General features: G+C 44.7%; 1 protein-coding gene and 1 long non-coding RNA gene across 14 annotated transcripts in view; one reads left to right on the top strand and one right to left on the bottom strand.

Annotated features, from left to right (window-relative positions):
* The window catches only part of spag17 (sperm associated antigen 17), a 221,117-nt gene that overhangs the window by 85,321 nt on the left and 108,672 nt on the right, over window positions 1-27,124 (bottom strand). For 12 of the 13 annotated variants that reach the window (XM_069888414.1, XM_069888425.1, XM_069888424.1 and 9 more), the window contains 6 exons: window positions 26,401-26,579; window positions 21,398-21,551; window positions 19,776-19,972; window positions 14,935-15,073; window positions 4,205-4,359; window positions 70-261 (listed from right to left, as the gene is read on the bottom strand). In XM_069888414.1, the coding sequence (XP_069744515.1) occupies window positions 70-261; window positions 4,205-4,359; window positions 14,935-15,073; window positions 19,776-19,972; window positions 21,398-21,551; window positions 26,401-26,579 (1,016 nt within the window). The remainder of the gene's footprint in view (window positions 1-69; window positions 262-4,204; window positions 4,360-14,934; window positions 15,074-19,775; window positions 19,973-21,397; window positions 21,552-26,400; window positions 26,580-27,124) is intronic. The other variant, XM_069888416.1, reaches the window with a different exon arrangement.
* LOC138738369 (uncharacterized) lies at window positions 119-26,646 on the top strand. Its single transcript, XR_011341512.1, has 3 exons — window positions 119-529; window positions 4,751-4,882; window positions 26,561-26,646. It is a non-coding gene; the product is annotated as an uncharacterized lncRNA (long non-coding RNA).

Raw genomic sequence — 27,124 nt, 5'->3', positions numbered from 1 at the left:
AATCTGGGTCATAAAAACCATGGTGAATAAGCAACAATTTCACCAATTATGACTCTTTTATTGCATCACCTGGAAATAATTTCTCTCAGAATCCATGACCTCACAGATAACTGGTGAGTTATAGTTCATAAAGTAAGCACCAGGCTGACTTTCCATATGACTGATAGGAGAGAGAGTCACAATATCATTATTGGTTCCTGATGTGTACACAGCACATCCATCCTGGTCAATTAAAAGACTCCCTGCACTTCCTGGAAAAATCTGAAATGAAAAAAATAAAGAACGGCAATATGGCATCAAAACTGAAAAAAATTCTGATCAACAAGAAATTAGTTTTTCCAGTTCGTCAGACACCAAGTTACCAAAGAACTTCAGTGGTTAATGTACCATGATTTAAAAAGGCCAGCAAGGACAATCAGGGAACTACAAGCTACTGAGCCTTAAGTCAGTCATGGGAACATTGCTTTAAGGAGATTCTGAGGTGACAGGATCTACCAGCATTTGGAATAGACAGGGATATGCATTCAAGGTAAGGGGTAGGATGTTTAAGGGAGATGTGTAGGTGTCTGGAATGGTCTGCCAGGTATAGTGGTGGAAGCAAATGCATCTTGACCTTTAAGAGACTTCTAGATAATCACATGAATATGAAGGGGATGAAGGGATAGCTATCAAATGCGGCCTGTTGCATTTAATTCTCAAATTAAATTCACAGAAATTGCCTTATGTGTGGCCTGGAAATGTATAGCAGTTACATGGAAGTCTGACTCCCATCTACTCATGGATTGGTGGTCTACAGAGATGAACAGCTCATCCCACTTGAAAAGGTCACATGCAATCTAAAAATCTGGCAGCCTTATTTAGAGCATATAGGTTCCTCACTGGCACCAATCTAGGGTCATGATCGCTGCTGGCCAGCCAGTCGACCTCTGTAAAGATTTTAACGCTGTGGGATTATCGTGTCTCCATATGTTTTCCTGATGCACTAACAATGGGATGATCTTTTTTGTGTTTCTTTTTCTTTGTTCTTTCTCTGTTTAATAGGACTGTATAGAGGGGAGGGGGTGTCCTTATGTTTTGTATTTGGTATGAATATTGATAAATAAAATATTACATAAAAGACCCTGTCCACATCCCCCATTGTTCAAGTTCAAATGCACTGACACACAGGCTATTTTTATCAGAAATGGCCCTTCTCTTAATTTATAACGTATCCTCTTGCCCTTCATGTACTTGTAATATTTTCTGACTTTCTGGAGTATTGTTTGCAAGTACTTTCTTGTAGCCTTCCCCTTGCTTTTGAAGTTCTTAATTTCATCCTGATGTTTTCTGTACCATTCCAGGTTTTCTGCTGTATTAAGTGTTTGGTGTCCCATATAAACATGCCCTATCAGCTAGGGGGTCCGGATTTTTTCCAAAAATTCTGTATCAGAATCAGGTTTTTCGTCATGAACATGTGTCATGAAATCTGTTGATTTGCAGCAGTTTGGTGCAGAACAAGATGAAAATACTACTATAAATTACAACTTTGTCAATATAAGATTTAAAAAAAAGTAGTGCAAAAAAGAGAAAAAATGAGAAAGTGACCATAGATTTATTGACCGTTCCGAAATCTGATAGCGGAGAGCAAGAAGCTGTTTTTGTAATGTTGAGTGTGTGTCCTCAGGCTCCTGTACCTCCTCCCTGATGATAGAACTAAGCAAAGGGCATGACCTGGGTGGTAAAGCTCCTTGCTGATAGCTGCTGCTTTCTTGAAACACGGTCTCTGAAAGAGGTAATTAATGGAAGGAAGACTAATGCCCACTTTGGCACTGGATGAGTTTACCACCCTCTGTAGCCTGTTCCTGTCCTGTACATTGGCACCTCCATACCAAACTAGTCAGAATGCTCTCTTTGGGACCACCTGTAGAAATTTGCAAGAATGTTTAGTGATGTATCAAATCACTTTAAACTCCTGATGAAATATAGTTGCTCATGTGCCTCCTTGGTTCTATCGACCTGATGGCCCTAGGGTAGGTCTTCAGAGATGTTAAAACCCAGGAATCTGAAGTTCCTTACCCTCTCCACTGCTGACCCCTTGAAGAGGACAGGTTTGTGTTCTCTTGGCTTCCCCTTCCTAAAGACCATAGCAATTCCTTAGTTTTACTGACATTGAGTGCAAGGCTGTTGTTGTGACACCTCTCAACTAGCTATTCTATGTGACTCCTGTACACTTCCTCTTTGCCATCTGTGATTCTGCTAACAACAATGGAGTCATCAGCAAATTTGTAGATGGCATTTGAAATGTGCCTGGCCCCACGGTCATGGGTGTAGAGAGAGGTAGTACACAATAGAGGCAAATAAGCTTCCCTTCAATATTCAAGATTCGTGAGGATGTGGACAATTTGCATGATACTCAAAATAGAATATTGATGTAATATATAAGCCATTTAACAATTACAGCACAGAAACAGGGGAGTTCGGCCCTTCTAGTCCACATTGAACACCTTCTCCATCCTAGTCCCATTGACCTGTACCAGGCCCATAACCCTCCACACCTCTCTCATCCCTATACCTAGCCAACTTTTCCTTAAATATTAAAATCAAATCCACATCTACCAATTTGGCCAGAAGTTCATTCCACACTCCCACCACCCTCTGAGTGAAGAAATTCCCCTTCATGTTTCCCCCAAACTTTTCCCCCTTTAATCTCAATCCATGTCCCCTTGTTTGAATCTTCCCCATTCTCAATGGTAAAAGTCTGTCCACGTTGACTCTATCCATCCCCCTCATAATTTTAAATACCTCTATCAAATCACCCCTCAATCTTCTATGCTCCAGGGAATAAAGTCCCAGCCTGTTTAACCTTTCCCTGTAACTCAAACCCTGAAACCCAGGCAACATTCTTGTAAATCTTCTGTGCACTCTCTCTTTTCTGTTTATATCCTTCCTATAATTCAGTGACCAAAACTGCACACAATATTCCAAATTTGGCATCACCAATGCCTTATTCAACATGACATGCCAACTCCTGTACTCAATACTCTGATTTATGAAGGCCAACATACCAAATGTTTTCTTCACCACCCTATCTACATGGGACTCCACTTTCAGGGAATTATGTACCAGAATTCCTAAATCCCTTTGTTCTGCTGCACTCCTGAATTGTCTACCATTTACATGTATGACTTTTGCTGATTAGTTCTACCAAAATGTAGCACCTCACATTTATCAGTATTAAACTCCTTCTGACAAGCTTTGAAAACCTTCTTCACTGTCCACAACACCACCGATCTTTGTATCATCTGCATATTTACTAATCCAATTTACCACCCTATCATCTAGATCATTAATATATATTACAAACAACAATGGACCCAGTCCCGAACCCTGTGGCCCTCCACTAGTCTACAATTCGACAGACAATTTTCCACCACTATTCTCTGGTATCTCCCGTCCAACCATTGTTGAATCCATTACATGGTGGTTGTGCTGCAATGAAGTTCTAGATGATAACCTCTTTGGCATTTCCCCTCTCCTACCTGCATCATTTTAATCATATTAGAACAGTCTATACGATGGAATAAAAAAATGCAAGAGCAATCATGTTGACTTCAGCCATAGCGCCAAGGAATTCCTGAAAATCATGTTCTGCATGAGATGTGGCAAAGACAACAGTTGCTTCTTTTTTTGAATTGTCCTCACAAATATGGAGTTGTGAGCCACTTTCTCGCTACATATCCATCTTATCTATTTAACGTATCCCATCAATTAGTGTTGCAGACAGGAAGAAAGATGAAATATAACCATGAATTCATTCTTTAAAGTACTGCAACAACTACTGAACACATTATCATTCCCTATCCTTTCCTACATAAACTTTAAGTGCTTCAATAAGCAAATCTTATATTTGCCTAACAAAAAAGATTTAAATTTATTTGTAATATAGTGTAGACGCCGATTCTGGCTATTGAAACCCATGCCACCCAATTACCCCCATTAACCTATTATACTTTTTTTGAAGGTGGGAGGAAACCAGAGTATCTGGGAAAACCCACACAGGTTACAGGACATACAAACTTATTACAGACAGTGCCAGATTCCAAACCTGGTCACTAGTATTATAATAGCGCGATGCTGACTGAGCTTCCCGATTATTAAAATTATTTCTCTGCTTTTACATTCATATTAAAGATTGAAATTAAAATCAATATTGTTACTGTATTACCTGGTAAAACCCCTGCGGTTTAGCGACGATGGTTGTGCCATTTCCGAATACTGTGCTGCATGTGCAATCATCCCAGTTCATTAAAACAGTGGCAAATCCCACACACTCCACCTTTATGCACTTCACATACCTCGTCACATTTTCTGGGATTAACTCTGTGAAAATATACACAGTGATTTGCTGGATCCAAACATAAAAGTCAGAATTTTATTTTAGTTGAAAAATCTCATGGCATTACAGAAATGATATTATTTTCTTTTGGGTCTGGATTTCCAGCAGGACGAACCTTTTGTTTTCATTTTTGAATCTGGCATAGCCAGGCATTGGCCTAATCTTATGGGTTACTAAGCATCCTAATATAATTCCAGGATTGAATATCCTTTTCAATATTATGAAATAGACACACATATGATGTATGGGCAACATTTTTTTTGTATTAAACTCAACTGCATACTTCTGCACTGGCCAAGATCACTGCAGTTTGTGGACACTTCTTAGCTTTAGTTATTCCCTCCCTGATCTGATTTTGTTCACTTGAACCTCAAGGGAATATCTGAAAACCAGAGAAACGATCATTTATTGATTAAATCAACAAAAGCAAGAGAGTAGAGGAAAAATTGAGCTATCAGAATATGCAAAAATCAATTGGGAGGTGCATCCTGGCTTAAAGAAGATTTGGTGAGTAACTTTTGGAATGGTTCTAAAATGTTCTGAGTGACGTTAACACAGGCATTCAGTGCCCACATTCTCCATTCCCTCCAGATCTGATAGGCTCATCTTGTTGGCTCAGATGAAGTGGGCCTGAGGAGTGACAAGGATTAATGTTATCACTTGATGTTAGCAGCCCAGAGTAAACCCTGCTGAAGGAATAGTTCTGAAAGCCTTTGGCAGACACAGACTCTGCTCTCATTTTTGCCAACAGTATGTCTCTGGTGTTCAGACGCATACAATAACAATGAAAAATTAAATTAAATTTTAATGTTATTTTACGTAGAAAAATTTTAATAAAAATTCATAATATTAAATTAAACCAAACATCTTGAAACAAAATAACTTATTCTTGTCATTATCTATTCAAATGAGTAGATTTGTAGATTCTGTTCAACATGTAAACAGGCACAGGATGTGAGAGATCACCTCATCCTCCTCCCCTTGCCTCACCACCCACCCCCCCACCCCTTGCCTCCATCAGAGCTGGGTACGTTTGATGCATTGCCTTTGCACTGAAGTCCTGAAACCTGTCGGCACTTGTACTGAAAAATGTCAGTACTTGTTAGAAATTCAGGCAGAACCAAGCAAAATTCATGCCTCCATATCGCAGGGATCAAGTTAATGGATTCCCAACACAATAGGAAAACAGCCCCAGTTAATCAAATGCTCTAATGAAAGCTGGATGTCAAACTGCACGAGTTTTTCAAACTCTGCTGGGACCAAGGAAAACTGCCTCAGAACCTTCGTGATGCCACCATCATCACCCTATACAAAAACAAAGGCGAGAAATCAGACTGCTCAAACTACAGGGGAATCACGCTGCTCTCCATTGCAGGCAAAATCTTCGCTAGGATTCTACTAAATAGAATAATACCTAGTGTCGCCGAGAATATTCTCCCAGAATCACAGTGCGGCTTTCTCGCAAACAGAGGAACTACTGACATGGTCTTTGCCCTCAGACAGCTCCAAGAAAAGTGCAGAGAACAAAACAAAGGACTCTACATCACCTTTGTTGACCTCACCAAAGCCTTCGACACCGTGAGCAGGAAAGGGCTTTGGCAAATACTAGAGCGCCTCGGATGCCCCCCCCCCCCCCCAAGTTCTTCACCATGGTTATCCAACTGCACGAAAACCAACAAGGTCGGGTCAGATACAGCAATGAGCTCTCTGAACCCTTCTCCATTAACAATGGCGTGAAGCAAGGCTGCGTTCTCACACCAACCCTCTTTTCAATCTTCTTCAGCATGATGCTGAACCAAGCCATGAAAGACCTCAACAATGAAGACGCTGTTTACATCCGGTACCGCACGGATGGCAGTCTCTTCAATCTGAGGCGCCTGCAAGCTCACACCAAGACACAAGAACAACTTGTCCGTGAACTACTCTTTGCAGACGATGCCGCTTTAGTTTCCCATTCAGCTCTTCAGCACTTGACGTCCTGTTTTGCGGAAATTGCCAAAATGTTTGGCCTGGAAGTCAGCCTGAAGAAAACTGAGGTCCTCCATCAGCCAGCTCCCCACCATGACTACCAGCCCCCCCACATCTCCATCGGCACACAAAACTCAAAATGGTCAACCAGTTTACCTATCTCGGTTGCACCATTTCATCGGATGCAAGGATCGACAACAAGATAGACAACAGACTCGCCAAGGCAAATAGCCCCTTTGGAAGACTACACAAAAGAGTCTGGAAAAACAACCAACTGAAAAACCTCACAAAGATTAGTGTATACAGAGTCGTTGTCATACCCACACTCCTGTTCGGCACCGAATCATGGGTCCTCTACCGGCATCACCTACGGCTCCTTGAACGCTTCCACCAGCGTTGTCTCCGCTCCATCTTCAACATTCATTGGAGCGACTTCATCACCAACATCGAAGTACTCGAGATGGCAGAGGCCGACAGCATCGAATCCACGCTGCTGAAGATCGAACTGTGCTGGGTAGGTCACATCTCCAGAATGGAGGACCATCGCCTTCCCAAGATAGTGTTCTATGGCGAGCTCTCCACTGGCCACCGAGACAGAGGTGCACCAAAGAAGAGGTACAAGGACTGCCTAAAGAAATCTCTTGGTGCCTGCCACATTGACCATTGGGCTGCCACATTGGGCTGATATAGCCTCAAACCGTGCATCTTGGCGCCTCACAGTTCGGCGGGCAGCAACCTCCTTTGTAGAAGACCGCAGAGCCCATCTCACTGACAAAAGACAAAGGAGGAAAAATCCAATACCCAACCCCAACCAACCAATTTTCCCTTGCAACCGTGTCTGCCTGTCCCGCATCGGACTTGTCAGCCACAAACGAGCCTGCAGCTGACATGGACATTACCCCTCCATAAACCTTCATCCGCAAAGCCAAGCCAAATAAGAATGAAAGCTGCCAATTAATATTGACTGTGTGGTGGTACACCACCGGCCTACTACAGGGGGCAACCTCTGTACCTGCAGGAGTGTAAGGGGACGGGACACCACCTGGCCAGCTGTCAATCAGTTGGCCTGAATGGATCAAGCCCCACCCGGTCGGGTGTCAATCACCCTCCGGGATATAAGCCTGTGCTGGCCTCCCGAGTTGCTGCAGCCACAGTCAGCCTGGCTCTGTGGAAGTCTTTGTGGATTAAAGCCTGTTGTACAGTCTTTACCTTGTGTGTGTCTGATTCTGGTTAACAGCACACCACACTGTGATTTTTTTTCCCACAGATAAAATCATGGTGGTTCCTGTCTATCCCTCCTTGCTCTTCCCACAAATTCACGGCAGAGAAAAAATGATCACTTTGTAGCGGCAGCTACACCGCTACTGAAAGAACACACAACCAGGCGGGTTGAGCTCAGTGAGCAGAAAACTGGTTTATTGCTGGCTGAGAACCACGCTGGGGGCGCTGACGTCACTCGGGCTTAACGTGGTTCCCCCAGCGTGGGCTTCTGAGAAGGGGAAACCCCCAATGGCACCATTTTGGCTGGCTACCCTGCTGGGGGATTACAAGCAGGGCTGGTTCACCTGCCTAGTAGAATGCAGCCACACAGCCCCCCCCCCCCCCACCCCCAGAACCAGTACCAATATCCTTTTTTGCTGGGTGGCCTCGCTTCTTGGGCTGGGCCACAATCACTGGTTCGGTGGGGTCAAGGTGAGCTGGCTTCAGCCTGTCCACAGTAAACAGCTCCCGCCTGCCACCGATGTCCAGCGTGAACACAGACCCTGAATGCTGGACAACCCTGTACAGCTCCTCATAAGGTCTCTGCAGAGGTGCCGCGGGCAGGCCACGCCAAATAAAAACGTACTCTGAGGAGTGCAGCTCGCTGGGGACGTAAGATGGCCATGTGCCATGTTTGGGTGGTGGTGGGGGTGCAAAGGAGTCCAAGTGGGCCCGGCGATGCGGCGACCGCTGGGGGTTGTGAGGCGCGTTGATGAACTCACCAGGCAGTGCTAGTGGTGCGCCGTAGACCAGCTCAGCTGATGACGCCTGCAGATCCTCCTTGGGCGTGGAGCGGATGCCCAGGAGCACCCAAGGCAGATCATCCACCCAGTCGAGACCAGTAAGGCGGTCCATAAGTGCCGACTTAAGGTGGCGGTGCAGATACTCGACCAGCCCATTGGCCTGCGGGTGATAAGCCGTGGTGTGGTGTAGCTCTATCCCCAATCTGTTGGTGAGCTGACAGATCGCAGGTGAGGTGATTCAGAACACCAAACCGGGTGACCCAACCATGTAACAGTGCTCGGGAGCATGAGTCCGCGGAGGCATCCGACATCGGGATCGCCTCGGGCCAACAAGTGGTGCAGTCTACCACTGTGAACAGGTAACAGTTGCCCCTGGAAACTGGTAAGGCCCCGACTATGTCCACGTGAATGTGGGTGAACCGTTCTCAGACATGCTCGAACTCTTGCACGGGCACTCTGGTGTGCCTGTGCACCTTGGACATCTGGCAATGGGTGCATGTTCTGGCCCAGCCCACGATCTGCATCCAAAGCCCATGCCAGACAAACCGCACTGCCACCATACGGACCATGGACCTGATGGAGGGGTGCGAAAGGTCATGGATGTGATGGAAGACTTGCCTGCACCACTGCTGGGGAACCACTGGCCGCGAGGTGCCCATGGAGACATCGCACAGGACGGTGCCTTCGCCGCTAGGAGTCGGGAGGTCTTGGAACCGCAGGCCCGTGATGGCAGTCCTGAAGGCTCGCTTCTCCTCGTCGGACTTCTGGTCCTGGGCAAGCTGGTTGAAGTTGAGGCCGGGTGTCAGCACGCAGATGGCCGGTCATGAGAGTGCATTGGTGACCACGTTGTCCTTCCCCGCCTTCTGCTGAATGTTGGTGGTAAATTATGACGTGAAGGAGAGGTGACTCTGCTGGCGGGCCATCCAGGGATCCTTTGCCATTGCGAGCGCCTAAGTGAGGGGTTTATGGTCAATGAAGATGGTAAAAGTCCTCCCCTCCAAGAAATAGCGGAAATGCCGCACTGCCAGGTACATGTCCAGTAACTCACGGTCGAAGATGCTATACTTGTGTTCTAGTGAGCGGAGAAGCCAGCTGATGAATGCCAGTGGCTTCCATTGTCCATTCACCTGCTGTTCCAGGATGGCGCCGACGGCTGTGGCAGAGGCATTGATGGAAAGCGCCATACACAGGTTGGTGTGCAAGCATGGTAGCCTTCGCGAGGGCATCCTTGGTGGCCTTGAATGCACTGCAAGCCTCTGGGGTCCAGGTGAGCATTTTGTGCTTGGCTGTGATGAGGGCGAATAAGGGCTGCATGATGCGCGCAGCTCCTGGGATGAATCGGTTATAGAAGTTGACCATACCCGCAAACTCCTGCAGCCCCTTGAGGTTGTCCGGGCGAGGGAACTCCTTGATAGCAGAAACCTTCGTAGCGGCAGGTGTGGCTTCTTTGGCCACGATGGTATGGCCCAGGAACTGCATGGACTCTTTCCCGAACTGGCACTTGGCTGGGTTGATGGTGAGGCCGAAGTCGGCCAACCGGGACAAGAGGGCATTCAGGTGTGCCTTGTGTTTTGCCCGATCCCTGCTGGGAACGAGGATGTCATCCAAGTAAATGAAGGTGAAATCCAGGTCCCTGCCCACTGAGTCCATGAGGCACTGGAAGGTCTGAGCGGCATTCTTGAGCCCGAACGGCATCTGAAGGAATTTGAACAAGCTGAAGTGGGTGATGATGGCCGTCTTGGGTATGTCCTCTGGGCGGCCCGGGATTTGGTGATACTGTGCACCAGGTCAACCTTAGAGAAAACCCTCGCACCATGCAGGTTGGCCGTAAAGTCCTGGATATGAGGGATGGGGTAATGGTCAGGAAATGACGCCTCGTTGAACCATTGATAGGTTTCGCAGGGGTGCCAGCTGCCGGAGGCTTTCGACACCAGGTCGACGGGCTGTCGGAGCGCCGAATGATCCCTAGATCCAGCAGTTGCAAAAACTCTTCCTTCGCCACCTGGAGCTTGTCAGGCGGGAGCCGGCGTGCCTTGGCATGAACTGGTGGACCCTGGGTGGGGATGTGGTGGAACATCCTGTGGCGCAGTGAGGCAGCGGAGAACTGTGGCCTTAGGAGGGCTGGAAACTCATCCAGGATTTGCTGGAACTCGTCTCTGGGCGTGCTGATCATGGCCATCTGTGGCTGCTCTGTGCGGGGGGGCGTCGAGGTGAATGGCCAGGAAAGTCCGGGTGTCTACCAGGCGCCTACTTTGAATGTCCACCAGGAGGCCTTGGGTGAGGAGAAAGTCGGCACACAGGATGGCAGTGGGAAGGGTCGAGACGATGGGCCTCCATGAGAACTTTCGCTGGCCGATCTGGAAGTGGACGGTCTTGTTCCCATACGCCAGGATCTCTGATGCATTGGCTGCACGGAGGGGAGGTCCTCGAGGTCGGTTCCTGGACTCGATGGCTGTGGCTGGGATGACGCTGATCTGGGCCCAAGTGTCAGCGAGGAAGCACCGGCCACTGACTGAGTCCCGCAGGTAGAGGAGGCTGCGTCCTTGGTCAGCCTCCGCAGCCATTAACAGCGGCCGGCCTGCTCGTTTCCCTGGAAACACTTCCGAGCCTTGGCTCCCCAGCGCTGGTGGTAGAAGCAGAGGCTATGCCCCTGGTTATGTTCTTGGTGGTCCCTGTAGGGGCTGGGTGCTCCAACTGCAGCGCTAGGGACAGGCTTGGCGTGGTCATGCCCGTGTCTCGTGACCTGCTGAACTGCCGAACCCTCCAAGAATCACTCGAGCCATAGCACTTCAGCCTTCTGAGCAACCTTCCTTGGGTCGGTAAAGCTCTCTTGGGCCAGTAATGACCGAATGTTGTTGGGAAGATGGTCGAGGAAAATTCACTCAAAGAGTGGGCAGTTGGTGTGATGAGCGTGGGCATCTCATCCATCAGCTCCACTGGGGACCTGAGCCCCAAGGCATCCAGGTGCAGAATCCGAGTGGCATGCTGATGCTTGGATAGTCTGAGGGATCCGGTGAGCACTCACTTGATGGTCCCGTATTTTTCTTCGGCGGGCAGGTGCTGAACAAGGTGCAGCACATGTTTGGCGGTGGCCTGGTCCAGGGCGGCCACCGCATGGTCGAATTTGGTCATGTCGGACGAAATCTGGCGGAGGTGAAACTGAGCCTCCATGTGGCCGAACCAGGTCTCTGACTCCCGAACCCAGAGGTCAGGCAGCTTGACGGCTATAGCACTGATCCCAGGTTCGCTCATGTTGGGTTCAAAGACATTTGAACCAGTTGGGGTTATGAATTGTAGTGGCAGCTACACCGCTACTGAAAGAACACACAACCAGTGGGGTTGAGCTCAGTGAGCAGAAAACTGGTTTATTGCTGGCTGCCGTGCTGGCATACTCCCAGCCCAGACCTGGCTGAGAACCGTGCTGGGGGCACCGATGTCACTTGGGCGTCACATGGTCCTCCAGTGCAGGCTTCTGAGCCCGGTGCTGAGAAGGGGAAATCCCCGACGGCGACATTTTGGCCGGCTGCCCTGCCGCGCGGATTACAGGTGGGGCCAGTTCACCTGCCTAGTGGCATGCTGCCACAACTTAAGCATTTTAATCAATTGTAATTAAAACATTAGCTTAATTTCAGAGTCTGAAAAGCAGATTTGTCCAGAAGTTGCTGAGAACGTCTCTGAGAGATGTACACTTTTATTAGCAAACAAGTCTGCATTTTGTTGGGATAGATATGCTGTGAAATGCAGATCACTGGATTGTGCCAGCCAATTTATGTCAATTTTTGCCTATAGGCTTGTAAAAATCACAGCTCACCTATCACCTTTGAATAATTTTAATGAAGTTGCATATTAAACTCAAAGCAGCTAAATGGTAGCCATTGAGGAGTGTAGAGGAGCAAAGAGATCTGGAAATAGATTTACATTGTCCCCTGAAGGTGGTGTCGCACGTGGACAGGGTTATAAAGAAAGATTTTTGGCATCTTTGCCTTTATAAATCAAAGTATAGAAGTTGGGATGTTATGTGAAGTTATTCAAGTCATTGGTGAGGCCACACTTAGGATATTGTTACAGTTCTGGTTACCCAGCAGCAGGAAAGATATCTAGAAGATTGAAAGAGTGGAGGGAAGATTTAGTAAGATCTTCAGGAGTTGAGTTACAGGGAAAGATTGAGCAGGTTAGGACTATACTCCTTGGAATGAAGAAGGATGAGGGAAGACTTGATAGAGGTATATTCATAGTAGATGTGAGTAGGATGTTTCCACATAGATTGGGGGAATTTAAATGCGAGAGGTCATAGCTTTAGGTTGAAAGGGGAGAGGTACAAGGGGAAAATATTTCACTCAGAGAGTGGTGGGAGTGTGGAATGAGCTGCCATCTAATGTAGAGAATGAAGATTCAATCATGAGTTTTAAAAATAAATTGGACATGGATAGGAGAGGTCTGGAAGGTTATGGAATATGAGCAGGTGGGCACAGACTGTAAGGGTCGAATGGCCTGTTTTTCTATGTTGTAATGTTCTCTGGTTCTATACAGCTGCTACTCAGCATAGCCAAGTGAGTGGTGGCATCTAGTTTATCAAGTGGGCGTCCTCCTTCCTCAGTGTTTCGCTGATAGATCCATGACACCTCCAGAGAGTTCAGCAGTGAATCTCGGCATCCCAGCCTCACCCCTGAAATGCCCTTCACTCACTTGGGTCCCCAGGTGGAATCCTTTCTCTTCATCCAGAGCCACTGACTACTTTTTTCAGCAGCTCTCGAGAGGTCTTTGATGGCTTGTTGATGTATCTTTCTCTAAGATGTTGCAGAGGTGAGCATTGAGCTCCCCCCACATTGCCTTCTTGCAGGATTTTGGCCACTTGATCAATGGTTTTTGCCACAGATCTTCTTTTCTGTTGCAGGTTGAAATGGGCTGGGTTTGGGTTGTTCTGTGTCTTGCTCTTCCTCCACTGGGACAGGGGTATTGATGTCACTCAGACTTTGGGTTTTTTTCTGCTGCAGAACTTCAATCGACTGACTCAACCTGCTTCTCAAAAAGTAGCTGTCAATGTGAGGTCCCTGTTGTCCCTTCTTCAGGCATCCTTTCCTGCCCTGATGTATTTTCAGGCCTCTAGTGGAAGTAACCTTTGCCCAGCCACATATGCAACTCTGGAGCTTGTGTCCTGCTGCAGCTGTTGCAGCGTCAGGTACGCTGATCATCCTACTCATTGTCTGCTTCATTCCTGCCAATAAGTCATCCTCTGTTCCCGTTCTTGCCGACTTGGGGGTATCACTTCATTCCTGCCGATAAGTCATCCTCTGTTCCCGTTCTTGCCGACTTGGGGGTATCACTTCATTCCTGCCGATAAGTCATCCTCTGTTCCCGTTCTTGCCATCTTAGGGGTATCTTCTTCTTACAGGCTTTCGTAGCCAAGAATAGGTGGGACCCACGTACCTTATGAGCTGGATCCCAGTTCGGCGGGGTCTGTTCCCTCCTGCCAGCCGTCTTTCCCTAGTTGTCAGCCGCTCTTTCACAGAGGTCACTGGTTCACCAGATGATAAAAGTTCAAAATGAAGGTCATCTTTTACTTAGCACAAATGTTCTGCCAACCTCTGGTGGACCTATAATCAACCTATTATACCTAAATTTATTATTCCTGGTTGGTCTCTCACATTTTATCTGTAAATTTGAGGTCATCCAAAACATTGCTGCCCATCCCCTAACTTGTGCCAAGTCTTATTTACCTAACATCCAGTTTTTCCTGAACTACAATGGTTTCAGTTGGAGCTCATTGTAGTTTTCTGTTTTCTCCAAGCTGAGATCCTCCCTACCTCTATAATCTCCTTCAGCTCTACAAATGACAAAAATATCTGCACTCTCCAAATCTGCCTACCTAAATTTAATCACATTACAAATGGTCAATTGACTTCAGTTGCCAAAACACAAACTCTGGTTTATCTCCATAGTTTGCTTTACAAATTTTCCTTCCTTCTTCAGTGACTCTTTTAAAAGCTACTACCCTGATCCAAAGAAAATATTGCAGATAATGAAAATCTGCTATTTTCTTCATTCAGACTCCCCCCCACCCTCCCCCTACCCCCCCCCCCACCCCACCCCGCTTTCCACATCTCTTTCACGGAAACTAATTTTTAAAAATTCTGATGAAAGGTTGCGTTAATTCTGTTTCTCTCTCTATAGACGCTGCCTGACCTACTGAACATTTCCAGCATTTTCTGTGTTGATTTCACCAAGATGTTGGTCATCTGCCCCAATATCTTTAAGCTGTTTAATGCTAATTTATATTTGATAATGGTCCTGTGAAGCTCATCAGGATGTTCAACAGAGTTAAAGGCACCACGTAACTATCAGTTGTTCGTGCTCATGATTAAATTTTGCTTTCTGACTGAGGTTTAAAGCATGCTTGGATGAGAGCATCTCCGCCTTTCCTGAATACAATATATAAGCACCTGAACAATTGGAATACATGCACGACAGTATTGCATGAATGCACATTTATGTAGACATGCATGTTATATTAATTCGTCAGTTGGTTAAAATGAAAATCAAATCTCTATGACAGAAATAACCAGTTTAAAAATCATTCACCATTTTTACCAGTTTCACCTTGCAGCTTGTACTCTGGGAATGAGATATTCCGAAAAAACGTTGTAATCCTGGTTCCATCAGCGTGTTCCACTATGGTGTTGTCTCTTCCAAAAACAGTAACTACTTTGTCCTGTCTTGTAATCATTACCTGTATTACAACATTAAATGAATTTACATGTCCTGCTGCCATTTTCCAATAGTTATGCTCAGATGCATTTCTGATTTCTTGAGATAATAGATTCAAGAAGTTAAGAAAAACTTTGTAAAAGCTCAAATAGTTGCTGATTCATTAACTGTGGGTTCATGTTCCTGGCAGAAGGAGCAGCCTTGAGGGAGCCAGTGTGCTGACATCAGAACAATGGCAAGGGCATGAACAGGAAGGCCTCAGGTTGACTGGATATTTGTTTAACTGGCATTTTGGCACTTGTTGAGTTACTAATTCTTTACTCATTTTAAAAATGATTTGAAATCTAATCAGAATTTAACATGTTCTTGAAATAATGGTGATTGGAAAGCTATTTTCTCAGAATGTCAAGAACAAAGTTCATAAGCATGTTACATACAATCAGCAATCTACTAATTTCACTATAAACAATAGAGAAACAAATGTGTAGAAGATACTGAGTACCTTCGAAGAAGTAATCCACCTCATTGCAAAAACACACAAAGCTGGAGAAACTCAGCAGGTCCTTTAATAGCAAAGGTAAAAATACAGAACCAACGTTTTGGGCTTGAGCCCTTCATCAAGGGATGGGAAAATGTCAGTAGCCGGCCATCCAAACAAAAGGAGGGGGGAGAAGGGAAGGGGTGGTCACAAAGGCAAGAGGTGATCAATGGAGAAGGGAGGGAGGGGACAACAGCAATCAAGGGGAGGAGGGATGGCTGGGTGAAGGGAGGGGGAAGAGAAGAGCACGTTAGAAACCGGAAAAGTCGATGTTAATGCCATCTGTTTGCAGAGGGCCCAGATGGAAAATCAGGTGTCGTTCATCCAATTTGCGAGTGCGGGAGTGTGATTCTGAACTGAAATGGTTAGCTACTGGGAGGTTTCTGCTATTGTTGCACATGGAACAAAGGTGCTCAGTGAAGCAATCTCCCAATCTGTGCTCAGTCTCTCCAATGTAAGTAGGCCAGAAGGGAGCACTGGATGTAGTAAATCAATCCTGTGAAGATACAAGTGAAGTGTTGCTTCACTTGAAAGGCCTGTTTAGGGCCCTGGACTATGGTGAGGGGGGCGTTGTAGGTGCAAACGCGACAGGGAAAGGTGCCGGGAGGGAGATTGGTGGAGAGGAATGAATGCATGAGGGTGTCAAGGAGGGAATGGTCCCTAGAGAAGCCAGAAAGGGGAGGAGAGGGAAAAATGTGTCTGTTAGTAGGATCCCGTTGTAAGTGCTGGAAATTCCGGAGGATAATGTGTTGGATGAGGAGGATTGTGGTGTGGTAGCTGAGGATAAGGGGGACTCTACATTTGTTGTGCTTGGGGGCAGTGGGAAATGGAGGAGATGTGGGTGAGGGCTGAGTTGATAGTGGTAGAGGGGAAGCCACGCTTGTGGAAGAAGGCAGAAGATCTGGACTGGAAGACTTCGTCTTGGGAACAGATGTGGCGGAGCTGGAGAAATTGAGAGAAAGGGATAGAATCCTTGCCGGGAACAATGTATGAGTTAGTGTAGTCAAGGTAGTTGTGGGAGTTAGTAGGCTTGTAATATAGGTCAGTGGAAAGCTTGTCTCCCAAGACAGAGAGATCCATGAAGGGGAGAGTATTGTTGGAGACGGACCAGGTGAGTTTGAGATCAGGGTCGAAGTTGGCCACAAAGTGGATGAAGTGGACAAGCTCACCGCAGGTGCATGAGGCAGCCATGATGTAGACATCGATATACTGGAGGAAGAGTTGGGGGGACTTGCCTGTATAGGCTTGCAGCATGCATTGCTTCACAAAGCCCACAAACAGGCAGGTGTAGCTGGGACCATGCGGATTCATGGCTACTCCTTTGATTTGGAGGAAGTGGGATGAGTTACAGGAGGAGTTATTTACAGTGAGGACAGGTTCTGCCAGGTGGGGGAGGGTGGTGATAGTGGGTGACTGACCAGGTCTCTGGTTCAGAAGAAGCAAAGTGCTTTAAGACTTCCTGCATGGGGGATGAAAGTGTAAAGGGATTGGAACCTTGTATATAAAACATAGAAATTTAAGTCAGTCTAAAGCATAAACAAATATGTGTTGGGAATTAGCCTATAATAGTGATCAGTTTCAGGATGAAGCATTAAAGCTCACGACTCCAAATGAATAACGTACTATCTAACATGCTATGAAAAACATAGCATTTACAGAACTTTAAATTCCTGGGGCTCCATATCTTTGCTTATCCTACTTGGTCCTTGAATTTATCAATTTTGATTGAAAAGGCACAACAGCATCTTTAATTTTTGATATTTTGAGGAAGATCCACCTCTGCCCAAGAATACTGTTGGATTCCTATAGATTAACAATTGAGAGCGTGCTATCATACAGAATTTTGGTGTGGTATGGGAACTGTTCTGCACAAGATAGGAAGGCACTCCAGCGGGCAGTGAAAATTGTGCATTGATCTGTGGCAATGCAATTGCCTCCCATCAAATCTCTCTATAGGGGACGATGTTTGGACAGGGTGAGACGCAACACACCATAACCACGAACTATTTACTCTCCTCCTATTGGGCAGACCTTATAGGAGTATTCGTTATTGCTATTCGAGTATTGCACCAGTAGGCTTAAAAAGAACTTTTTTTAAATGAAGCCATGACAATGTTGTGGTACTATCAATGAACCATATTAGACTGAGAATTGTGATTAATTGGCTTTAATCACCATAAAACATCAGCATGTCTCATATGCTGCTGGCCTGGTTCCAAGGCAGGGAGGGGTTATGGGGATTCAGGGGGGAGAGTCACAGGTACAGACAGGGTGGGCCAGCCCATACAATACAGACAATCCAAATAGCTATACAGTGATTCCACCACTTTCACGCCTTCTTTTAAAACAGAGTCCAGTGGGGTTTAAAAGTGAGTCAATGTCCATTACAGGTTCAGTCTGTCCAGTGGTCTCGTCTGTTGTTGTCACCATTGCAGTGCCTGCTGTGGCTCAGCTGCTGGCTCCTGGGTGGTGTTTTGCACAACAGGTGTGGTCTTTGGTGGCTGGGGGGTGGTTAATAAGACTGTAGGGTTGGGGCAAGGTTCCAGGTGCAATTAGTGGGGAAAAGTGGCCTGTTACGCCATTGGTAGTCGTGGGGGGGGGGGGGGGTGGGGGAGAGAATACTGATTGGTCATTCGCTGGATCTCCTGCATGCGCCAGGTCCTGGATAGAAATCATGTCTTTCTGCCCATCCTGGATACTCTATGTAAGCATACTGGGAGTTTGCGTGGAGGAGGTAGACCTTCTTGACCAGGGGGTGAGTCTCATGGCTCCTGGTATGTCTCGAGAGCAGGTCAGACCCAGGGGTTGTCAGTCAGGACAGACCCAGGGGTTGTCAGTCAGGACTGTAGTGTGGTTCCTGATGCAGAAGGGGAAGGAAAAGGTCCTTTCTTATGGTGTTGCATGAGTAGCAGTACAGAGGAGGGACCTGGTAGCATGGAACACCTCAGGGAAATGGGCAGGCCTTTCAACCTGAGGGCTAGGATTGCTTTCCAAATGGTGGCATTCTCCCTTTCTATCTGGCTGTTCCCTTGGGGATTATAGCTTGTGGTCTTGCTCGTGGCTATGCTTTTGGTCAGCAGGTACTGGCGCAGCTCCTCACTCATAAATGAGGATTCCCGGTTGCTATGATATAGCAGGGGTGTCTGAACAGAGTGAATAGATTGCTAGTGACTTTATGACTGTGGCCATGGTCATGTCTGGGCAGGGGATGATGAAAGGGAAGTGTGAGTATTCATTGATAATATTGAGAAAGCATACGTTCTGGTTGGTAGAGAGGAGGGGAGGGAAGTCCATATTCAGGCATTTGAAAGGGCGGATAGCTTCAAACAGGTGAGTTTTGTCGGGCTGATAGAATGAGGGTTTACCTTCGGCGCAGACTGGGCAGCTCCGGGTCAGTTCTCTGATATCCTCAACCGAGTCAGGGAGGTTGCAAGCCCTAACAAAGTGGTAGAGCCTGGTGACCCCAGGGTGGCAGAAGCTGTTGTGGAGGGCTTGGAGGCGGTTCAACTGAGCGTTGGCATGTCCCTCGGGACAGGGCATCGGGAAGCTCGTTGGGCTTCCTAGGCCTGTACAAGATCTCATAGATGTAGGTGGATAGCTGAATTCTCCACCTCAGGATGTTGTTGTTCTTAATTTTATTGAACATAAAAGCGACTGCATGTTAGTCAGTCAGTAGGGTGAATGGTACAAAGTTACTGCTTCAGGTCAACAGCCTTTCAACAGAACTGGAAAATTGAGAAACCAGACATGTAGTGAAGAGGAGGGGTGAAAAGAACAAAGAGGATGTCTGTTATTGGGTGCAGATGAAAATTGTCCAAGTGACAAAAATACTATTGATTCCATCTCAGTGGAGCACTGAATGCTTGTTAATCACAGCTGATCTATCTGGAAGACTATAACTAGAGGGAGGTGAATAAACACAATTGAGAAAACAAAAAAAAAGATTCAGAACAAAATAGTTGTTGTAAAGCCTGAAACAAAGAATTCTGGAAATATTCAGTAGATCAGGTAGCATTTGTAGAGTGTCTAGACAAATATAAAGAACATCAGAAAAAAATAATAGGTTGGGGGTGGGGAGTAAATAAGCAGAACAAGTTTGGTTGGTGAATAATTGGGAGGTATCAAAATTCAGATATAAAGAAACATAGTAGAAGCAATAAAGATATGAAAAATACATAACACTCACTTCTCCAGTTCCTGGATCTGTGGCTTTATAGACTAAAATGGGTTTTATATCCAACTTTTCACTGCCTTTTGTTCCTATAACCAACCCAATTGGTGTGGTAGTTATCCAAGTACCAGGCAGAGGGTCTATTGAAGGAATTTGCTTTGCAGGAGATTCATCAGCTCTTAGTGCAGACTGTTCTATATAACCATGCTTTCCTTAAAGAAACCAAAAAAATCATGTGAAACTCAGAAAAATCTTGTTCATCAGAAATTTATATTGGTGTTCAGTGTATCATTTGGAAGGATCATGAGAGAGGTGGTTGGAAAAGGATTTCAATTTTCAAGCACTTGGAGTCTGAAAACTAACATATATCTTTTTAAAAATTACTTTGAAGCACTTTGTACAGATGATGCTATTTTGTTTGCATAACAATGTATCTCATGTAACCCAATCATTTTCTATAAAATGATTTTCACTGATCATTGATTCTTCCTTGCTCCACTCACATTCATTAATAAAGGTGTTTATTGACTTTCAATTCAAATTAAAGAATTAAAAACTGCATGTATTGATCAACTTTTGAAATGACTCATTGCGATTTAGTAATTGTACAAACCTAGAAATCTCAGTCTCAAACTTCATTGATGCTGAGGAGGTATGCAGAGTTATAATGCAATACAGCAAAGTGTGGCACTACAATATTCCGCTGAATAGGACACCCAAGGCATTCAGAACTACTGATGGGCTCTTACACATTCTTGCTGCTCCAGTATCGCCTGAGTCTAGAAGTGGAGCCATTCAGAGGAAATCGCAGGCAAGTTGGTGGTTTTAGGAATAGCAAGGGTTGAGGTTTTGGGGATAAAATAAGAAATCAGATCTAGGCCTCAGATGGGATAAGGGACCAGAATGAGAGGTGAAGGGGTACAACGAGCCCACCTCACTGAGAAAAGACAAAGGAGGAAAAACCCAACACCCAACCCACCAATTTTCCCCTGCAACCGCGGCAACCGTGTCTGCCTGTCCCGCATCGGACTTGTCAGCCACAAACGAGCCTGCAGCTGACGTGGACATTTACCCCTCCATAAATCTTCGTCCGCGAAGCCAAGCCAAAGAAAAAAGAAAGGGATTTGCAGCTTCGGGTGAGAAATTGTACACTATAATAACAGGTAGACTTGCAGAGCAACATTTCACAGGAAAATTCAAGTGGTAATTGTGAAATTCAGTGCATATTTGAGCCTGATATTATGCCATTGAAATAATATGATTCAACATGAAAATTGACAATCACATTTCATATCAATTTTTAAAACACACTGCTTAAAAAGTAGCGTGATGTCACTAATTCCTCAACTCCCTTTCCCACAGTGATAATACTTACTTCTGTGTTTGTATAAATAGGTCAATGATTAAGTGTTTTTTTGGGTAAGATTCTTGCCTTGACAGTTTCTATTCTATTAAAAGTGCTACATTAATGGAAATATTGTCTGTGTTATGTCCATTTTTTTCTACAAGTAACACTTAACTAGGTAATAATGAAGAAGACATTGGGTGTATGGAAATAAAGTTTTGCATCCAAATATTTTGCTCAGGAAGTGTTCATCATTAATTACGCAAGTCGTCAACTGTTCATTCGTCATTACCTTTCTTACTTCCTTCTTCACTGGGACCTCCTTTTGCTCTTTTTTCATCCTTTGGTTCTCGACCTTCAGGGTCTCTTATCACTGCGGATGATTGAGGAACAGAAACAGGGCCTGAATCTGGACTTCTGCTTACAGTCCCATCAGCGAACAGAACCTGGAGTGGATAACAACCAAAAAATAGGGGGAATATGCTCCTTATTCAAAATGGCCCGGAGCCTCCTATTTCTTCCATCATTTGAAAATGATGCAGCAGTTTCCTAATCTAATTTGTAGCATTTGCTTCCAGCTCATCCCTTTTGACTGTTTCGCTGGCTTGCTGGAACCAAAGATGCCAGAATACAGTCTTCCTGCCAATCCTTCCACTGAACTTGTACATTGAGGCACCCAGCAGATAGACAAAGCAAAATGACCTGCAAGTTACAACTCCACCTCAGACGGCAGAATGAGGTACTGCTGCAGCATTGACGCCCACTACTGCCAAAGGCATTTCCAATGAAATAAAGTGCAATGAAAAAATACAGCAAATTTACTTGAAACTCATTACCCGACCTTTAATTCATGAAAAATATAAATGCACAGAGAAATAAACAAAAAGACTTAGCTCAATTTACCTTTTTAATGAAGGTTGGTGAATGAATGAGATTGTTACTTATGGATTAGATATGACTGATGAAAGCTAAGCAGCTAATTGGAAAGTGCACAAGGACGTTGAAAAGGTACCCCTGGACTTGATGATGAGTGCAGTGAACTGGAATTCACTGTGTAATGTTCTGTTGTCTAGCTTGTCCCTTGGCTCCACCATCACCTATTCCAATATAAACCCTGGTTTGCGTGTCTTACCTCAGATTCACCTGAGGATCTATTGTGTCTACCAGCCATTGATTGTAAGCTATTAAAAGCATGTTTGTACTTCTCACTTGTCTCTGAGTGCAATCAGTCGTGTAACAATGAGTTCACTAGATGAGTGAGAGACGAGATGAACCTGCAGGAGAGATCACCTACATTCTGTATTTCCCTGCAGCATATAGACTCAATAAACAGCAGAGGGAGGATGGATGGGAGCTTGCTACAGAATCTCCATCAACAATGAAGCATGACAACTTAATTTCAAGCTTTATTTATCCAAATGGGGGATTAGGACTTGGCTTAGAGTGCAACAATACTCGTTTCAATTTAACACTCTAATTAGTGCACAAGGTTGTTGAAATAAGAGCACTGTTAATAAGTTGGCAAGGATTGTCTGGTCCAGGTTCAGTAATTTTATCCTTAACATGGAAAGTGCTTTTATCACATTTACTAAATTGTAATAGTTTATTACTGAATGAGTATATTTGAGAAATTCCTTTACTAATGTGAGTGGCTATAAAATAATTGGAGAAGCCTAATGAAATGTGGATAACCCTCTCTCACTGATTTCTCTCATTCACTGATTATACTTGTGTTCATTCCAGACTGCAACCTTTGATCCCGAGATGAGTTCTGGCTACCTCGTGGCATATCAGTTTGACTACCTATCAACACCTTTCACATTCCCTGATCTCACCTGTACCTCAGCTCTCTGCTCCTGGCACCTCTGTCCATGCCATGCTACCTTTACATGTAATTATTGCAAAACTTCTTCTGCCTGTGTCCAAACTTGCTTGTTGCATTCACCCCTGAGCCTTATGGATAATAATTTATGATTCTTATTTGAATAAGAACTAATTTTTTTTACCTCTCATCTTTGTTTCAAACCTCTCCAAATTCCTGCTCAGCTCAAACGCAAGTGCCTCCTTCACTCCCACGTGTTATGTGGTCTTCTCCAAATCTGTATCCCCTCCTGATCTCTCGACGACAGCACTCAAAAATCAAAGCTTTGGAGACTCTGGTCTAAACTCTACTTCTTTTTTTGTTCCTTTTAAGAGCAACACTTTCTTAAACTATCTCTTTGTTCAAGGATCTCCTGCCCCAATATCTCTTTATATAGCTCTGTAAAAAGTTATATTTGATAATGTTCCTGTAATTCACCTACTGCAAATTGTCTTTGTTAAATGCATGACATATACAGTTGGCGGAGTACCAGTACACGACACTCTTGAGCACGATTAGTGTTGCCATGAGAGAAAGGATAATATAACTAATGGGTTCTTAGGCTGGCCTAATGTTATAAGTAGTTATTGGTGAAGGAGAAAAAGGGGGAAATAAGGTCTATCTGAACTGATTGAGAAGACGAGATTCAGTAGGACAGCAGCACTGTTCCCATCAGTAATTTGGATTTCTGTATTTCTGTTAGAAGATAACTTTTCTGACTTGTATCCGTGATGGGTCAGAAAATATCAGAATTGATCAAAACCTGTTTTTGAGCAGAGTTTATATTACTAATTGAATATTATTAAGCAAGTCCTTAAAATTTAGTTGAGGATGGAGGTAAGGAAACAGCATTTAGCCCAAAGCCCAGATGCAATAGAAAGTCTTCCCAAACGACACTCAGATTTCTGATGCAAATAGTGACCATATTAAGCCTAATTGTTCTCACCAGAGGCAACAATGCAAATGAACATATATAATCTATAAATCACTTCAATTAGCCATGCAGTCTGAGCATGTGATGAACACCCATAAATAAATAAAATCTTTCTCTGGGAAAGACGATCCATTAATATCTACTAAAAGTCATTCAATTCTTACAGATATTTCCAAAGTATTCTTATTTATTCAGAAACTAAATGTAAGTGACAATGGAAGCACGGACTTCTTGAACTACTGCAGTCCACATGATGGAAGTTATCAACATCACCAGAAAGTTGGAATTTTCAGGATTTTGACGCAGTAAAAACCATAGTGTGCTCTGATGAGCTGTGGTGATGCCCTGAAACTGAGATGATTGGCTTCCTTTTTCTCGGTATCACTCTAGCCAGAGGTGAGATTTACTCCAGTCCACTAAATGAGTTTCAACTTCATGAGGTTTTCTTGGAGCCACATTTGGGCAAAAGCTACATTGTAGTTATTTTCATTTCATCACTGGAATAGACTCTTTTTGTTTGTTTACGCTTTTTAGTATTTTCAACAAGGCAATTTTAGGTCAATTTAACTATACTTTAGATGTAGTAGGTAGCAACTAGAAACTATGTTCTAATGAAAGGGGCAGCATGGTTAGCATAATGCTGTTACAGCACCAGCGATCAGGACCGGGGTGTACAGTCTCCCTATGTCTGTGTGGGTTTCCTCTGGAACTCCAGTTTCCTCCCACCATTCAAAATGGACTAGGGGATGTAATTGGGCAGCATGGACTGAAATGGCCTGTTACTGTGCTGCATGTCTAAATTTAAAATGTAATTTAAAAATTAAATTTTCTTTGTGTAATTGGATTGAAGTAAAAGATGACAAAAGAGATTTTAGTTCTTTCCTCTGTGATGTTTTCCTATTTTCAGTTCATTTTATTTGTGTGGGACTGTCCCTTTAAGAGAACAAATTTAACAAACCTTGCAGGTTTTGGAAAATGACTGTGAATTGGCAGCAGACTTCGAAGACAGCATGTTCTGAAAGTTGATACATTTGCAGGAAAAAGCCCTGGCAAAGCCAAGGGCAGAGATCATGTGACCAGCTTATTGAAAAGACAGTACACAGTTTGCTCAGGAGGCCATTTTAAGAAGGCAGCCAAAGAAGAGGGGAATTTTAGTTGGCACTTGTCTACAAAGAGCATTTTGTTGAAGCATCTCAACAAGGGCTTTATGAGTTAATCACAGCCCTGGTCTCTTTCAACCACCACATGAACTGCTCATTTCAACTAAGGACTGTGTGACTCACCCATCTTAAAGCCTGTGTGTCTCCATCATCTCAAGCCTGGGTGTCACATCAATTTCAAGCCTATGTGTCATCAATGAATTTCCAAAACTGAACTTAAACTGCTTTCTGAGAATTAAGCTTTGAGTTGTCCTTCTTTGGCTTGGCTTCGCGGACGAAGATTTATGGAGGGGGTAAAAAGTCCACGTCAGCTGCAGGCTCGTTTGTGGCTGACCAGTCCGATGCGGGACAGGCAGACACGATTGCAGCGGTTGCAAGGGAAAATTGGTTGGTTGGGGTTGGGTGTTGGGTTTTTCCTCCTTTGCCTTTTGTCAGTGAGGTGGGCTCTGCGGTCTTCTTCAAAGGAGGCTGCTGCCCGCCAAACTGTGAGGCGCCAAGATGCACGGTTTGAGGCGTTATCAGCCCACTGGCGGTGGTCAATGTGGCAGGCACCAAGAGATTTCTTTAGGCAGTCCTTGTACCTTTTCTTTGGTGCACCTCTGTCACGGTGGCCAGTGGAGAGCTCGCCATATAATACGATCTTGGGAAGGCGATGGTCCTCCATTCTGGAGACGTGACCCATCCAGCGCAGCTGGATCTTCAGCAGCGTGGACTCGATGCTGTCGACCTCTGCCATCTCGAGTACCTCGACGTTAGGGGTGTGAGCGCTCCAATGGATGTTGAGGATGGAGCGGAGACAACGCTGGTGGAAGCGTTCTAGGAGCCGTAGGTGGTGCCGGTAGAGGACCCATGATTCGGAGCCGAACAGGAGTGTGGGTATGACAACGGCTCTGTATACGCTTATCTTTGTGAGGTTTTTCAGTTGGTTGTTTTTCCAGACTCTTTTGTGTAGTCTTCCAAAGGCGCTATTTGCCTTGGCGAGTCTGTTGTCTATCTCATTGTCGATCCTTGCATCTGATGAAATGGTGCAGCCGAGATAGGTAAACTGGTTGACCGTTTTGAGTTTTGTGTGCCCGATGGAGATGTGGGGGGGCTGGTAGTGGCTTGAGAAATTCCACACAAACCAATATATTCACACACAGAGTTTAAGTGAGATAAGTGGAGATAAATCGAGTTAAGTTTAAATAAGTTAAATTAGATTAGGTGTTATATAACTGTTGATTAATAATTCAAATTATTTTAACACCGTTTGTGCTAATTTTTAAATCGCTGGTATGTAACCTTCAGATTTAATAATTTTAATAATTCAGAGTTAAGTTAATAAATGAATCAAATGTAACCTCAGTGGATCCATCCATCATGTACTTCACCACAGTGCCCTGGAGGGTAATGACTCTTGATGCTTCCTGCATTGCAGGCCGTCTCCGAGCTGCCTCACAGGGCTGGGAACCCTTCGTTTTGATAGGATAACTCTGACGCACCAATATTCTTTCTCCATAGGTGTCTTCTTTGTCAATACCTTGAAAATTGAACCAAAATAAGTACATGAAGAGGAAAGCAACTGTACCCCACAACCAGAAAAAAAAAATTGGTACAACTCATTTCTTCTTCAAATATATTCTAATCAATACAGAAAAATGATTATGAATGTTCTCATCTGTTTTCTGAAACAGCAGTTGAAAGACATAGAGAGATTGGGTTTTCTTCTTTACTCTTCCTTCAATTCTGCAAGGTCCATTTGATTGCTTCCTGATAGGACTTGAAGAAAAGTCTGGAGTTGCGTCTCGTCATTTAGGTTTAGAAGGAAGAGGTGAACCTCTTGAAATATATGATTCCCAGGGGATCTCAATAAGGTAGGCATAGAGGGTTGAAGATTTTTATTGATCACATTATAACTTGTACAGGGACAATGATTCTTCTTTGAGCAGGTTAACAGCTGTATGAATGGGTCAAGAGCATAATTACCGAGTATACAAATGTAAAAAGAGATGTATTTGTAGATAGAAGGGTGGGGGGCATGAGAGCACTGTTGTGCAGTCCATTTAGGAGCTTGATGTCGGCAGG

The sequence above is a fragment of the Narcine bancroftii genome, chromosome 7, assembly GCF_036971445.1.
Source record: "Narcine bancroftii isolate sNarBan1 chromosome 7, sNarBan1.hap1, whole genome shotgun sequence".
Classification (NCBI taxonomy): domain Eukaryota; kingdom Metazoa; phylum Chordata; class Chondrichthyes; order Torpediniformes; family Narcinidae; genus Narcine; species Narcine bancroftii.
The sequence above is the reverse complement of the archived record's forward strand: the minus strand, read 5'-3'. Positions and strand labels throughout refer to the sequence as shown.